The sequence below is a fragment of the Otolemur garnettii genome, unplaced genomic scaffold (assembly GCF_000181295.1).
Source record: "Otolemur garnettii isolate 467f Iridium unplaced genomic scaffold, OtoGar3 scaffold00066, whole genome shotgun sequence".
NCBI classification, from domain to species: domain Eukaryota; kingdom Metazoa; phylum Chordata; class Mammalia; order Primates; family Galagidae; genus Otolemur; species Otolemur garnettii.
The window spans coordinates 10,054,829-10,071,352 of NW_003852461.1; the positions used below are offsets into that span (position 1 = coordinate 10,054,829).

Genomic DNA, 16,524 nt, shown 5'->3' on the forward strand with positions numbered 1-16,524 from the left:
AACATTTTGAAGATTGACTTTGTGCTAAATACTGGGTCAGAAGCCATTGGGTTGGGAGGCAGGAATGAGAGATTGATACCGATTTTCATTATTTTAAGATGTGTATTTTTCACATATTAGTATTTCTGAAATTGTGTTTTACAATCATTACCAGTTTAAAAGGCAGCTTTTCTTTTTCTTTCTTAATGGTACATAAAATAATGGTGCTTAAAAAAAATTGGTGGTTTTGAGATGGGGCCTCACTCTGTGGCTCAGGCTGGAGTGCAGTGGCCATTCACAGGTGTGATCATAGCTCACTGCAGACTTGAATCCCTGGTCTCAAGCAAGCCCCCTACCTCAACCTGCCGAATAATGGAACTACAGGCTAAATAATCCTTTTTACAATCAGTGGAAGCTTAGACGCAATAAAATGTGATTGCTTTGCCTGCAAAACACAGCTCTTGTTCACACTGTGGTTATGTCTATGATCCTGCAATGTGCTGAAGGCCCCCTGCATTTGTAACTGCATAATATTCTTCATCAGCTCACCTTCTCCCTCTTGGCCTTACATATGTTAACCTCAGGTATAGTTGTCTATATCCCTCTATACTGCCTCCATTATTCCTCAGCAAATAAAAGGCTATCTTTAACCCCAACTTTTCCCCCTGGGCTAATTCATAACTGATACTTGAGTGTCAACACTTTGTTGTCACCTTTAACTTCCCTTAACCGGCTTCTTCTCCAGGCTCCCCAAATCTATCAATTCTCATAATTCAGAGTTGGGAGCCCTCATTGATCCTCCCTCTCCTTAGTTTCACTCCTACCTGTCTGGTATATTACCAAGACCTGTGCACTTCTCTAGAACTGGGTCCCCTTCCTTCCCACTTGCACTGTTACCTTCTCTAACCATACCTGGGCTGGTATAGTGACTTTTTTTTTCTTTTTTTGAGACAGAGTCTATGTCACCCTTGGTAGAGTGTTGTGGCATCACAGCTCACAGCAACCTCAAACTCTTGGGTTCAAGTGATTCTCTTGCCTCAGCCTCTGGAGCAGCTGGGACTACATTCTTTTTCTCTTATTGAGACAGAGTCTTGCTCTGTCTCTCCTGGTAGATCATAGCTCACTGCAACCTCAAACTTCTGACATCAAGGATCCTCCCCCCTCAGCCACTGGGAATACTTAGGGGACTGGCACGAGCATGACCTTCCAGCCTTACTACAGAGATGTGCCTCTCTCTCTGATTCACTTTAAATTTTCTCTAACACTGTATTGCATACTTGACTCCTTTCTAAAAGTCATTTTATGGCCTCCTGGTGATCCATGAACAAATTCCAAATACCACAACCTGGGGTACAAGGCTCTGGGCAGTTGCTTCATCACCCACCACCTCAACTGGAGGAAATGTTCTGCACTTTTCAGCTGCCACAATTTCGGCTTGAACCATTTCTTTTGTCTAGATTCTTATTTCCCATTCTTTGGGCTTATGTAAACTCAGGCTTTCCTCCAAAGCTCAGCTGATTCCTCCAGGCAGGCATCTCCTGATGGTTTAGTTTGTAGTGGACCCTCTTCTCCTAACTTTCAGTGCTCGGTGTACATACTAACACTGTGACATTTAGCATGCGTTCCCTTCCGCTTTCTATCCATTTATGCATGAAAATATCTTTCCAATGAGAATTAGATCCTTTCCCAGCAAGGACGTGGCCATATGTCTCCTTATTTCCAGTGCTGACAGTCTTAGACTGTCTAACATCGTAGATCCGGAAGTTCACTTAGTACTTCTGACTCATTTCACTATGAAGACACCAGGCCCAGAGTGTTGTTCGGACCCTTTTAGAAAAGTACAGCTGTAGCCAAATATTTGCTAATGCTTTACATTAGAGGAGTAGGCACATATAGAGGGCAGGATTCAGAAGAGGGGGAATAAGGGCATCCTCTGAACAAAAGAGCGCCCGCAGAAATCATAATAGTCTGTGCACGACGGGACAAGGGCCTGAACTGAGATGAAAATAGCGAACCGGGAAAGGAAGGAATCGATGCAACAGGAAACACGTACAGGTGTTGATAACACAGTGAATAGATAACGCAGTTTTGGCAAACTTGGGGACCGGTGATTCACGCTGCGCAGGCGCTACAGAAAGGCAGGGCTGTGATTCTGCACAACACACAGGCTCCGAGGATGCAGGCTCAGGTACGTGTCTACCGCGCAGCGACCCCCAGTCTTAAGACACCCTTCTTCGCCCGCCTGTGGCTGGAACAAAGCGAAGCAGGCGCCGTTTGGGCGCGTTAAGGACGCAGGCCCAGCAGACCTCCTGCCCGGTCGGTGGTGGGGACTGGCTCGGGGCTGTCCCCTCCGTGAGTCCAGCCAGGACTCACCCCCGACAGGAATCCGTGGCCTGGGCAGCCGCTCAGGTCTTGGCCACCATCCCGGGAAGAAGAGTACGGGGCTTTCCGCCTGCCCTGAGGTGCACCCGGCCGGCGACTCCCGGGTTCCCGCCTCCGCGCCGGCGCCCGCCCCGCCCCCGCCGTGCTCGCGCCCGGCCGGCCGCGCAGGGGGTGCGCGAGCACGCAGAGGCGGAAGGGAGGAGCTCGTCGCCGCGGGGGCGAGCGCGCAGGCGCCTTCCCGGGACCGCTGCGCGCGCGAATCGCGGCAGCCGGCGGGCGGCGGGGTAAGGACCTGGGGTTCCGGGTCTCCGGATCCCGGCTCTGTCCCTCTCAGGAACGCGACGCGCGGCCTCCCCAGCCAGAGTCCCCTGGGGTCGGGTGAGGAACACCGTGGTGGTGGCAACTCCTGGTTTGCGCAGCCCTGGCGCCCGTGTCCCTGCGACTCTAAGGGTCTGGCCCTCTGGACAAAGGCGGGAGAAGCGTCTGGAGGGACCTCGGCAGGGTGGCTGCGCTCCCGGGTGTCGTGCCACGGTCCCCGCAGACTGGAAGGGACACGTTCCGCTCCGGGCCGTGGACCGGGGCTTTTCTGTTTCCGAGATGCACGCTCGACGAAGTAGCGCGGAATGGTCCTCTGCGTCCTGCACGGCCGCTTGGTTGCACGTAGATGGTTAGAAAGTTACTGTGTTTTGGTTTGCAGGCGGAGAAAGTCATAAAGGGCCCTTTTTACCATTTAAAGAGCAGAGACCTGTTAACCACATAGGACTAAGTTCAGGTCTCTCCCCTCCTCTCACACACCCTCCGCTTCACACCTGCATTCAGCAGATTAACTTCCTGGATACTTGCTTCCCGCCGAGCAGGGCACAGCCGGAGCTCAGATGGGAGGATCCATGCCGGCGTGGAACTTTTATTCTAGTCGGGACATAAATGTAATTTCTTTTTATGCGTTTTATTTGGAGTATATCACACGTACAGAAAAATAATGTACACAAAACATGACTTGTTATCATAAACACATCACTTTATCGCAAGGTAAACACATCTTTATTTTTTTTTTTTGCAGTTTTTTGGCCGGGGCTGGGTTTGAACCCACCACCTCCGGCATATGGGGTCAGCGCCCCTATTCCTTTGAGCCGCAGGTGCTGCCCCCTAAACACATCCTTTAAGCACCGCTCAAAGGACACACATTCCCAGCATCTCAGAAGACTTCCCTCCCAATCACGGCCTTTCTTTCCTCCCCAAAGGTAACCTCTGTCTTGATTTCTGGCACTTGATTAGTTCTTCCTACTTACGAACCTGTTACGGAACATGTGTATGAATGTATATACTCTGAAGTGTTAAGCTTTTCTTTTTTTTTTAATTTTTGGGACAGAGTCACACTTTGTTGCCCTCGGTAGAATGCTGTGGCCTTACAGCTCACAGCAACCTCCAGCTCTTGGGCTTAGGCGATTCTCTTGCCTCAGCCTCCCAAGTAGCTGGAACTACAGGCACCACCACAACGCCCGGCTGTGTTAAGAGTCAGGATCTTGCTCAGGCTGGTCTGGAACTTGTGAGCGCAAACCCCGCTGAGTGCTGGGGTTATAGACGTGAGCCACACCCAGGGCTTAAGCTGTATTTTAAAATCCAGGAATTAGCATTTTTAGAATGCATTTTAAACATGACATGTTAGCAGAAAATAGAGCTTAATATTAGAAGTCTGGGATGCGTGCGGCAGCATGTTGATAAAAGGGGCTTTTTGAGTTAGTTTATAATGGCCTGTGCTCAGTGTCAAAGTCAGAATTAGCCTTAGAAAGTGACTTAATTTTGGCTGAGGCCTGTAGATCAGTGGTTAGGGTGCTGGCCACATGCTCTGGGGCTGGTGGGTTCCAACCTGGCCCAAGCCTGCTAAAGAAACAAAAAATAGGGCATGCCTGTGGCTCAGCGGGTAGGGCATGGGCCCCACATAACGAGAGTGGCAGGTTCAAACCCGGCCCCAGCCAAACTGTGACAAAAAAATTAGCTGGGCGTTGTGGTGGGTGCCCATAGTCCCAGCTACTTGGGAGGCTGAAGCAAGAGACTCGCCTAAGCCCAGGAGTTGGAGGTTGCTGAGAGCTGTGATGCCATAGCACTCTACGGAGGGAGACAGGGTAAGACTCTGTCTCTTTAAAAAAAATAAAATAGCCAGGTGTTGTGGCAGGTACCTGTAGTCCCAGCTACTCAGGAGGCTGAGGCAAGAGAATCTCTTGAGCCCAAGAGTATGAGGTTGCTGTGAGCTGTGATGCTACAGCACTCTATGGGGAGGGGAAGGGGGACAAAGTGAGACCTGTCTCAAAAAAAAAGAAAGTGTTTTAATTTTTCCTCTTTCTTGTCTCTATAATAGAAGTTCCAGTGAATAATGAAATAATCCAAGGTGAATGCAGCCTAGGCATGAGAGCTCACACCTATAATCTTAGGACATTGGGAGGCAGAGGCAGGAGGAGGCCAGGAATTTGAAACCAGGCTGGACAACATTGTGAGATGGTGTATCTAAAAAAAAAAAAAAAAAACAGTTTAGGCCGGGTGTGATAGCTCTTGCCTTTAATCCCAACACTCTGGGAGGCTGAGGAGATTTGGAAAAGCCCCAAGAACACTAACAAACTTTTCAAAATTTCCTGTTTCTTTTGGTATTATAATTTTTTATTATGGGAAAATATATATAATATAAAATTTATCACTTTTAAGTATTTTCAGTGTAAAATTCAGTAGTGTTAAGTATATTCATGTTGGTCAGGTATGGTGGCTCACACCTATAATCCTAGCACTCTGGGAAACTGAGACGGGTGATTACTTGAGCTCAGGAGTTCAGAACCTGCCTGAGCAAGAGTGAGACTTGGTCTCTACTAAAAATAGAAAAATAAGCCAGGCGCAGTAGCTTATGCCTGTATTCTAGCTCTTTGGGAGACTGAGGTGGGCAGATTGCTTGAGCTCAAGAGTTCCAGATCAGCCTGAGCAAAAATAGCCAGGTGTTGTGGCAGGTGTCTATAGTCCCATCTACTTGGGAGGCTGAGGCAAGAGAAGTGCTTGAGCCCAAGAGTTTGAGGTTGCTGTGAACTATGACCCTGTGACACTCTACTCAGGGCAACAAAGTGAGATGCTTGTCTCAAAAAAAAGAAAATTAGCAAGGGTGAGTATTGGGAGGTGGTGGTAGTGGTGGAGGGTGCTGGTAGTTCCAGCTACTTTGGAGGCTAAGGCAGGAGAATAACCTTGAATCCAGAGGATCACCCAAGCCCAGGTGTTCAGACTGAATAATCACTGTATTACCTGGATGACAGATTAAGACTTTTTTTTTTTTTTGGCCAGGGCTGGGTTTGAACCCGCCACCTTCGGCATATGGGACTGGCGTCTTATTCCTTTGAGCCACAGGCACCGCCCCAGATTAAGACTTTTATTAAAAAGTTACTGTGGTAGGAAGGAAAGAGAAAGGTTATTTGTATAATCCAAATTTGAATATTAGAGTTGCATAGTCTTTTTTTTTTTAGAGATGGAGTTTCACTTTGTTGCCCTCAGTAGAGTGCTGTGGCATCACAGCTCACAGCAACCTCCAGCTCTTGGGCTTAGGCGATTCTCTTTTTTTGTTGCAGTTTGGCTGGGGCCAGATTTGAACCCACCACCCTCAGTACATGGGGCTGGCGTCCTACTGAGCTATAGGTGCAGCCCACATAGCTTTTTTAAAAGCTTTGAGTTGTTCTACCTGATTGAGATGCTGGGTGTCATTAGTTCTGGAGTTTTCCATTGATGTTTTTACTTTAAGTAGGAAGATAATTTTAGCCCAGTAGGTAAAATGTACTGATTTTAAATTTTTCAGTTGACTTATCATATTTTTCTGAACTACATTTGAAATATATCTAGTTGAAATAGTTTATCACTTACATTGATGTAATTTGTGTCTTAAATTTTGTTCTCTTTGACAGTTGACAGCTTTACGGAAGGTTGACAAAAATTCTTATTGAATGAGACACGTCTTTTTTTCTTTTTTTGAGACAGTCTCACTCTGTCGCCCTGGGTAGAGTGCTGTGGCATCATAACTCAGAGCAACCCCAAAGTCAGGCTTGAGCATTCTCTTGCCCCAGTCTCCCGAGTAGCTGGACTACAGGTGAGCACCACAACGCCCAGCTGGTTTTTCCATTTTTATTAGAGATGGGGGGGGTCTCACTCTTGCTCAGGCTGGTCTGGAACTTCTGAGCTCAAAAGATCTTCCTGCTTCAGCCTCCCAGACTGCTACTAGGGTTATAGGTGTGAGCTGGCCAGAGACCTGACCTTTTTGAATTCCTAAAACTTAAGAAATGTGACTCTTAGTTGAGAAAATACAAAAAACAGTCCATCATTTTTCAAAGAGAAGAGAGAAAATGTTAATTTGCTTCTTACTTTTAAACCCCAATCTAAGGAAAAAAGTAAAAAATTAAATTAAGTGGGGCGGCACCTGTGGCTCAAAGAAGTAGGGCCCCGGCCCCATATACCGGAAGTGGCAGGTTCAAACCCAGCTCCCAGCTAAAAACTGCAAAAAAAAAATTAAAATAAAATTAAGTGGTTAAATAGGTTTCAGTGATTTGTATTTTCTCCTAAGGTTTGGGGTTATCTTTACTGATTCTTGCCAAAGTTCATATCTCTTAGATGGAAAGATGGTGTGTTTAGTGCAAATATATTTTAAAAGAAATGAAGTCAAAAACCAAATTACAGAAATTACTTTGTTGGGAGACTTTTCCAAACTAAATACAAAGACCAAATTCCTCTTTCTTGTTGGCCGGGTGTGGTGGCTCACGTCTGTAATGCCAACACTTGGAGGGCTGAGGTGGGTGGATTACCTGAGCTGATGAGTTTGAGACCAGCCTGAGCCAGAGCAAGACCGCATCTCTAAAAATAGCTGGGCGTTGTGGCCGGAGCCTCTAGTCCCAGTTACTTGGGAGGCTGAGGCAAGAGAATCGCTTGAGCCTGAGAGTCTGAGGTTACTGTGAGCTATGATGGCACGGTACTCTACCGAGGGCAACAAAATGAGACTCTGTCTCCAAAAAAAAAAAAAATCCTCTATTTCTGTACCAAAGATAAATCACCCCTTGGTCTACCTTTGTGGTTTTATGTATTTTTAGTATCTACCTGTGGGCGAACATGTTCTAGGCAGAATTGACTGTGCTCCATTATCTGCATATCTCTGTTGGTTTTTTCCTCTCAGATATTCTCTGGATCTTCACTGCATCTTTAGATGACTGAATCCCATTTAACAGAGTTAGTTAACTTTTTGAGGTCTGTTTCTCATCTATAGGACTGGGGAACAAGGAACTTCAGACTACGGTCTTCCCTACTCAGCCCTCCCCAAGGTTACCGTACCTCCAATTCTCCGTCTTTCTACTTGATCTAATGGGGTCACTGTTTTAAGTACTGTGCTTAGCTAAATCTTGGTATTTTTTTCCCCTCCCTCTAGGCTACTTCTACACAGATGCAATCAATTTTGGCTGTTTGAAATTGAAGAGTCAAAATCCTCTCAAACTTCTACTTCCAAAGAAGTGGTAACATTTTCTGAACAAGAAAAGAAGCAGCTGCCTTTGTGTTAGAAGTGTTCTGGCAGTGGGCCTGCTTTTTTGTTTTTTGGTTTTTTTTTTTTACTTTCCTAAATTTAAAGAACTATGGAGAAATGGTACTTGATGACAGTGGTGGTCTTAATAGGACTGACAGTACGGTGGACAGTCTCTCTTAATTCTTATTCAGGTAAATCATTTTTACTATTTAAAAAAAGGTAAAAACTCCTATGAATAGGTGTTTGTTTCTTTTAGTAATAGTTTACAGTTTTCCAATCCTGACAGAAGAATTTCAGGCTTTATTGGCATGCCCAGGAACATATATATATTTAAACATCTAATTCTAATAAAAAGAATATGTGTAAGAGCTCACAGAGGTATGGGCTTTGTGATGTGAGAAAACAAAAATGTATTCCACCGGGGCAGAATTGAGTATATATTAGAAGCTGAAGAGAGGAGTGAGAGGCACTTCACAGGAGGCGTGGAGGGCATTTAAGGTGCAGTAGGGACTTGGCTGGAGTTGGGGGTCAGTGGAGGAATGAGACTGGGTATGAGGAGGGGGACTTGATGGGGTGTGGTCCTGCAGGCTGTGGGGATGGGAAATTTCACTCCACAAACACCTGTTTAGCCCTAGCTGTGTTCCAGGTGCTGAGAACACAAGGTAAATATCCAACACTCAGAGGCCCACATCTTGATAGATAAATACAGTACTTAGTAGAAGTACGTATGAGGTACAGAGGTACCAATAGAGAAGTGGCTGATTTGGATGAATTAGAGAAGGCTTTAGAGAAAATGTTTGAATTTAAAGTTTGACGGATGAGTCAGAAATTGCTAGGCATGAAGTGGCAAAAGTATTCTAGAGAGCAAGGTATTCAGTATTGCAGTAGCATTAAAAGAATTAACAAAAAGGATGGGATAAGAATTCTGGAAGCTAACCTTTGTCCAAACTGCAATATCTTTCCCAGTTTGTGGCTTGTCTTGTCATATTCTCTAAGATGTCTTTTACTGAACAAAAGTTATACTTTTTTTTTTTGAAACAGAGCCTCAAGCTGTCCCCCTGGGACACATGGCATCACAGCTCACAGCAACCTCCAACTCCTGGGCTCAAGCCATTATCCTGCCTCAGCCTCCCAAGTAGCTGGGACCATAGGCGCCCACCACAATGCCTGGCTATTTTTTGGTTGTAGCCATCATTGTTGTTTGGTGGCCTGGGCTGGATTCGAACCCACCACCTTAGGTGTATGTGGCTGGCGCCCTAGCCACTTGAGCCACAGGCGCCGAGCCTACATTTTAAAATAATATTTATCAATTTTTTCTTTGTAGTTTGTGCTTCTTGTATCGTAAATTATTCTGTACTTCTTGATCACAGAGATATTTTCTCAAAATTTTCTTTGAAAGTTTTGAGGTTTGTCTTTCCTATTTAAGTACATATCTCCTTGGAGTTGATTTTTTTATATTTAGTGTATAGGGATCCATTTTAACTTTTTTTTTTTTTTTTGAGACAGAGTCTGACTATGTTGCCCTCAGTAGAGTTCTGTGGCATCACAGCTCACAGCAACCTTAAACTCTTGGGTTCAAGTGATTCTCTCACCTCAGCCTCCTAAGTAGCTGGGACTACAGGCACCCACCACAACACCCGGCTATTTTGTTGTTGTTGTTGCAGTTGTCATTGTTGGTTAGCTGGCCTGAGCTGGATTCAAACCCACCAACTTTGGTGTATGTGGCTGGTACTGTAACCACTGTGCTACAGGTACGGAGCCCCATTTTAACTTTTGTTCTTCACAAATAATAGGTGGTTTCAGGTTATTTATTAAACAGTCCATCCTTTCCCACTAATCTGCATTATAGGTTCTGGGTATACCAGGTTTTCATAGTTGCAGGCTTCTGTTTCTGACTCTACATTCTGATCCATTGGCCCAACACTGCCATGTCTGTTCTTTTTTTTCTTTTTTTTTTTTTGAGGCAGAGTCTCACTATGTCACCCTTGGTAGAGTGCTGGTGTCACAGCTCGCAGCAACCTTAAACTCCTGGGCTTAAGTGATTTTCTTGCCTCAGCCTCCCAAGTAGCTGAGACTATAGGCTCCTGCCACAGCACCCAGCTATTTTTTTGTTGTAGTTGTCATTGTTGTTCAACTGGCTGGCGCTGGCGCTGTATAACTTGGTGTGTTTGGCTGGTGCTGTAACCACTGTGCTATGACCGCTGAGCTAGTCATTTCTTTTTTTTTTTTTTCTTTTGAGACAGAATCTTACAATGTTCCCCTCGGTAGAGTGCCCTGGCGTCACAACTCACAGCAGTCTCAAACTCCAGCCTCCCAGATAGCTAGGACTGCAGGCGCCTGCCACAATGCCCAGCTACTTTTTGTTGTAGTTGCCGTTGTTGTTTGGCAGGCCCAGTTGAGTTTGAATCTGCCAGCCTCGGTGTATGTGGCTGGTGCCCTGACCACTGAGTACAGGCCCCGAGCTGACCCTGGTCATTTCTGATGCGCTCTGGGTCTTCTTTCCTGTCATTAAACAGATGCACCTGCTTATTTTATATTCCCTAACAATTCTGGTATCTATAGTCTGATTTCTTAGTTTGTTTCTGCTAACTTTAGCTCATGGTATTTTGTTTCTTCATAAATTTAATGATATTTAAAATCTGTAAGCTTTTGTAACTTGAAACTGATCTGTGGGAATTCTTTGAGGCCTGCGTTTACTGTACATTTTCCAGGTAGGGTTTGTGTTGCTTCCTGTTAAGTATCTGGGACACTGTTGGCGAAAGTCAAACTAACTTGTCAGCTTAACATTTCTTTGGGTCACATACTTGGTATGAATTCAGGCCCCGAACTGGGCGAATGCAAGCTTGTGATTGGGAATTTTCACAGGACTCTTCTTTCTATTTTCCTGTGTTGGCAGAGGTGGGAAGTACGATCTTCACTGTCTCCCCAGTGCACTTTTTTTTTTAAGTAGAGATGGGGTCTCACTCTTGCTCAGGCTGGTCTGAAACTTCTGAGCTCAAGCGATCCACCTGTCTTGGCCTCCCAGAGTGCTAAGATTATAGGCGTGAGTCACTCTTCACAGCCCTTCAAAAGTAACAACTTTTAAATAATTGGTAGAGAGAAGACAAATTTTGATTTTAGTATTTTTTTTTTTTCGGAAACAGAGTCTCAAGCTGTCATCCTGGGTAGAATGCCGTGGTGCCATAGCTCACAGCAACCTCTAATTTTTGGGCTCAAGTGATCCTCTGCCTCATTTTTTCTATTTTTAGTAGAGATGGGGTCTCCCTTTTGCTCAGCCTGTTGAACTTGTGAGCTCAAGCTGTCTACCCGTCTTAGCCTCCCAGAGTGCTGGGATTACAGGCGTGAGCCACCACGCCCACTGTGATTTTAGTATTGATTATTATTTCTGGCAGAGAGTCACAATTTCTCTGTACTTGATTCAAAGTGTTGCCAGTGTCTTTAGAGCAAATCTGAGCTAAAGATGATTATTTTATTTTAATAATTTTTTTCCAAAGTCACTTTGGCCGTTTAGGAGGAGGAGGTCATAGAGAATCAGTTTTTGCAACATAGCATACATTGTTTAAGTATGACTGTGTTCAGATTAATTGGTTAGGTTCTTTCAACTTAACCCATTCCTGTGAATTGTATAAAAGGAAGATTTTATTATGGAAAATTTTACCCAAATTCTTTTACAGATTTCATTGTAAAGACAATATGTATGTGTTTTTTTTTTTCTTTGAGACAGAGTCTCGCTATGTTACCATCAATAGAGTGCTGTGGCATCACAGCTCACAGCAACCTCTAACTTAAGCGATTCTCTTGTGTCAGCTTCCCAAGTAGCTGGGGCTACAGGTGCCCGCCACAATGCCTGGCTGTTTTTTGGTGTTATTGTTGCAGTTGTCATTGTTGTTTAGCTGGCCTGGGCTGGGTTCAAACCCGCCAGTCTCCGTGTATGTGGCTGGCGTCGTAACCACTGTGCTATAGTGCCGAGTCAAGACCATATGTAATTTTTTTTTTTTTTTTGAGACAGAGCCTCAAGCTGTCCCCCTGGGCAGAGTGCCATGGCATTACAGCTCACAGCAACCTCCAACTCCTGGGCTCAAGCTAGTCTCCTGCCTCTGCCTCCCAAGTCGCTGGGACCACAGGCGTCCGCCACAACACCCGGCTATTTTTTGGTTGCAGCCACATTGTTGTTTGGCGGGTCAGGGCTGGGGATTTGAACCGGCCACCTTAGGTGTACGTGGCTGGCGCCTTAGCCGGTTGAGCTATAGGTGCCGAGCCAAGACCATATGTAATTTTAACAGTGAAACTACTTGCTCTTTAGATAAATTCAAACACAATTTTTATTAGTTTAGCAATTAATAAAATGAACATTTAAGTGGTGCTTAAGCCCATTTTCCTGAGAATGAGAGAAAATTGAAGCTCTATAAATACACATTAGTGTGTTTTCTTAATGTAATTCTGAATCTCAGGTAAATGAATTTGTGGAATTAATCACTAGAAGGAATCCTCTTTGCCCTTCCCAAGTGAAGCTCCCATAGGTATAGTTGGGTTGTCCTTCTGGGTTGCTGTAAGGGCACTTTAGCAGTTTGAAAAACTTAAGTACTAATTTCATAGCCAGTGTCAGCTGAATTTATTGAAGTAGGTCAGACTTTGGATAGAAACTTGTTTCCCAACCCTAAAGAGAGTCATTATCCATTCTTCTATTTGTTAGAGAATGGTAATAAATTCTTCTACATTGACCCCAAGTCTGGAGCAATTTCAGAAAGTCTAGATTGTTGGATTTTTTTTTTCAGGTATAGGAAATTACTTAAGATCCCCCCTAACTTTTATTATCCCAACAGATCAAAAACAAAATAAACAAAAAATTAAAATCTATTTTCTCCCCAACAAAAGCCATATTTTTTTTTTTTTTTTGAGACAGAGTCTCACTTTGTTGCCCCGTAGAGTGCTATGGTGTCATCATAGCTCACAGCAACCTCAAACTCTTGAGCTTAAGCTGTTTTCTTACCTCAGCCTCTTGGGTAGCTGGGACTACAGGCACCTGCCACGCATCTGGTTATTTTTGTTGTTGTTGTTGTTGCAGTTGTCATTGTTGTTTAGCAGCCCCAGGCCAGCTTTGAATTGCCCAGCCCCAGTGTATGTGGCCAGCACCCTAACCGCTGAGCGCAGGCACTAAGCCCAAAAGCCGTATTCAGTGACTGTATTCTTTAAAATAGAAACACACACACAAACATCCATAAAGTACATATGCAAAAATGCAATTCATTGGTGAATTCTTTTCCTTTTAAAAAATATTTTTATTGTGGGTCATTCTTATTTGGGTAGCAATAGGGAACAATATGGTCATAAATATTATGAGAAATCAGCAATTGATGGTCAGTATGCTTTTAATTTATAAAGGAAGGTTTCATGGAGGTTTTAGGATTTGAGATGAGTCTTTTTTTTTTTTTTTCTATTGGGCAACATCTCATTCTATAAAAAAGGAGAGTCACCTTGAGGCGATTCTCGAAGGCTGGGTATCAGGTGATAGAAGAAATATGTAAGCCGGGCGTGGTGGCTCATGCCTGTGATCCCAGCAATCTGGGAGGCAGAGGCGGGTGGATTGCCTGAGCTCACAGGTTAGAGACCAGCCTGCACCAGAGAGAGCAAGACCCTGTGTCTAAAAATAGCCTGTGTTGTGGTGGGTTCCTGTGGTCCCAGCTACTTGGGAGGTTGAGGCAAGAGAATCACTTAAGCCCAAGAGTTTGAGGTTGCTGTGAGCTATGATGCTACGGCACTCTACTGAGGGTGACCAAGTGAGACTCTGTCTCAAAAAAAAAAAAAAGGAAGAACTATGTAGACCAGGGAGTCACCAGTGTGAACAGAGGCTCAGAGTTTCAAAGTGTCAGAAGATGTTTGGGGGGAATATGGGGGCATCTTGTTAAGACAGCTCTGGCATAATTAATTGATTTATCACAAATTAATGTTGCACATGTAGTGAATGGACAGTTAGGAACTCACCAACTTAAAATCCTGGCTGTGTCGGCTAGACTGATTGTGTCCACTTCCTTGCTGTGTCACCATTCACCGAGAATCTAGAAGGTGCTATTGCTGAATACAAAAATGAACATTACGTGATTCCTCTGTGTATGTATACGGTCGCTGCTTTCTTGTGCCAGCCGCTCAGTGTGTGTGCTATGGAGAAATTAATCTACTTTTCCCATGGTTATCTCGTAGTTGGAACATCTACTTGGATAGAGATTCCAGCATTAAAGAATAGTATAATTCTGCCATTGCATGCAGGCAGTCTTCTTAACCCAGTGTTCCAAGACTGGAGAAAATCTAGGTTTCATTTCAGTGAGCAGTAACCTGTCATTCTTGTGGCACAGCTTTCCGGTGGATTAGGGAGTGTGTGTGACTATCTGTGATTTCTGCCTCACATGCCAGTTCATAGTGTGGCTGGACTGTAGCTCTGTGGGCATCTCACAATTCTGTCGTCAGCTGTTAGTTAAACAGTGAGTGGGTGTTTACTCTTCTGTAAATGGAAATGCCTCATGTCGTGTTAAATGATTTAAGGATAATAACCTACTTTAACCAGGTTGTATGCATTGTAGAGTATGAGCTGGGAGCCAGCCTGCCTGAGTTCACATCCAGATTCTGCGGCTTCCTCCCAGAGTGACCATTGCCTCCACTTCTCCAGCTGTGAAGTGGGGGTAACAACAGTACCCATTTCATAGGGTTGAAATGTATTTGGCACATTGTACTTATTATCAGGTGTTAGCTATTAAAGGTGAACATTTGAAATTAAAATAAAACTATAAACTGAAAGTTTTTACATAATTCATTTGACCATATGGTCTGAATTGATTAATGTTTTGGGTTTTTTGTTTTTTTTTTTTTTTTTTGCGGTTTGGCTGGGGTCGGGTTCGAACCTGCCACCCTTGGTATATGGGGCTGGCGCCCTACTCACTGAGCCACAGGCGCCGCCCTTGATTAATGTCTTTTTAACATATAGTCTGTTTTTGATTCTACACTTGATGTTGTTATTTGTATTTAATTTGAATAAGCCCTTTGTAAAATGCAGGTATTCATTGTGGTAATTATTTTATAATACCTACTGGACAGTGTAGTCTTGCCTGTGAAATGAAAATAAACTTGGGTGCTGTATATTATTCTTAGCTAAGTATGGGTGGCTAGCTTCCTATACCTATGGGTTCTGCATCTGGATTCAACCAACCATTGATTGAAAATATTGAGGAAACAAAAAGGGATAGTTGGATCTGTTCTGAACATCTAAGACTTTTTTCCTCGTCACAGTTTCCTAACCAATACAGTATGACAACAATTCACACAGCATTTATTAGGTGTCATACGTAATCTAGAGATGACTTAAAATGTAGAGGAGGATGTGCATAGATTGTACACAGATACTGTCCCACTTCATAGAAGAGACTTGAGCATCCGCATTTTGGTGTCCGTGGGGATGTGGTCCTGGAACCAACCCTCCGTGGCTCCTGAGAGATGACGGTGACATTAACAGTAGCTTCTGTTCATTGAATGCTTACTGCGTGCCAGGCAGGCACTGTGGTGGGTATTTTATATCCATTGACTTATTTATTCCACTAGGCCTCTGTAGGAAGATTGTATTGATCCTGGCTTTTTTGTTTGTTTGTTTTTGAGCATTATGTCGCCCTGAGTAGAGTGCTGTGGCATCACAGCAACCTCAAACTCCTGGGCTTAAGTGATTCTCTTGCCTCAGCCTCCCAGTAGCTGGGACTACAGGCGCCTGCCACAATACCCAGCTGGGTTTTTTTTTGGGTTACAGTTGTCATTGTTTAGCAGGCTGGGCTGGGCTCGAACCTGCTAGCCTCAGCGTATGTGGCCGACACCCTACGCACTGAGCTAGGTGCCAACCCTCATCCTGTTTTTAATGTGCTGAAGCTTAGGGAGATTAAGAATTGGCCCAACATCACACATTCACACACACAGGGGTGGGATTCAGACCTCATTTCTCTGACTTTTTTGGTAACTCTTGTGTTCTTTCCCTAAGCTGTACTGTCTTTATAATTTAGAAAATTTTCATAAGGAAATAAAATTCACTGATATGCTAAAGTACATTGTCGTTTTGCTCTTTTTACCTTTCATCTTAGGTGCTGGAAAACCCCCCATGTTTGGTGATTATGAAGCTCAAAGACACTGGCAAGAAATTACTTTTAATTTACCAATCAAACAATGGTATGGATAATTTTAACTCGATTTTATTCTTTATCATAGTCAGTTGTTATAGATTGTCTGAAAATATTTAAGTGGAAAACACGCTGTTTTCTTACCCTGAAACATCCTCATGTCCTGCAGACTGATCCACTCTGTGCCTGGCATGTTGTAGGCCCATCTCTGAAATCTCGAGTCCTCACAGTTACCCATGTGCTCAGTTAGCTGGGATAGGCCAGTGAACTAGACATCGATGATAGAACTCTCTATGTCCTAGAAACTCTTCTGGGCATAAACTGTGGAAATACCGTGATGGGCTAAAACCATTTCTCCCCTGTTCCCTCATCTGCTGCCTTTCTCACTGAAGGTCACTATGATTATAGGTGTAAATAAAAAGGGAAGAGCCTGAGCTCAGCACAGGGCTGAACTCGTGCAGCTGAAAAGGTGACCAAGGGGAGAAGACTAAA

At 44.2% G+C, this 16,524-nt stretch overlaps 1 protein-coding gene across 1 annotated transcript in view; it reads left to right on the plus strand.

The window, feature by feature from the left end:
* The first annotated feature begins 2,092 nt into the window (after window positions 1-2,092).
* Window positions 2,093-16,524, plus strand: part of ALG6 (ALG6, alpha-1,3-glucosyltransferase) — a 46,602-nt gene continuing 32,170 nt past the window's right edge. The window contains exons 1-3 of the mRNA XM_012807189.2: window positions 2,093-2,167; window positions 7,793-8,076; window positions 15,997-16,081. Coding sequence (XP_012662643.1) covers window positions 7,995-8,076; window positions 15,997-16,081 — 167 coding nt within the window. The 5' untranslated portion in view covers window positions 2,093-2,167; window positions 7,793-7,994. The remainder of the gene's footprint in view (window positions 2,168-7,792; window positions 8,077-15,996; window positions 16,082-16,524) is intronic.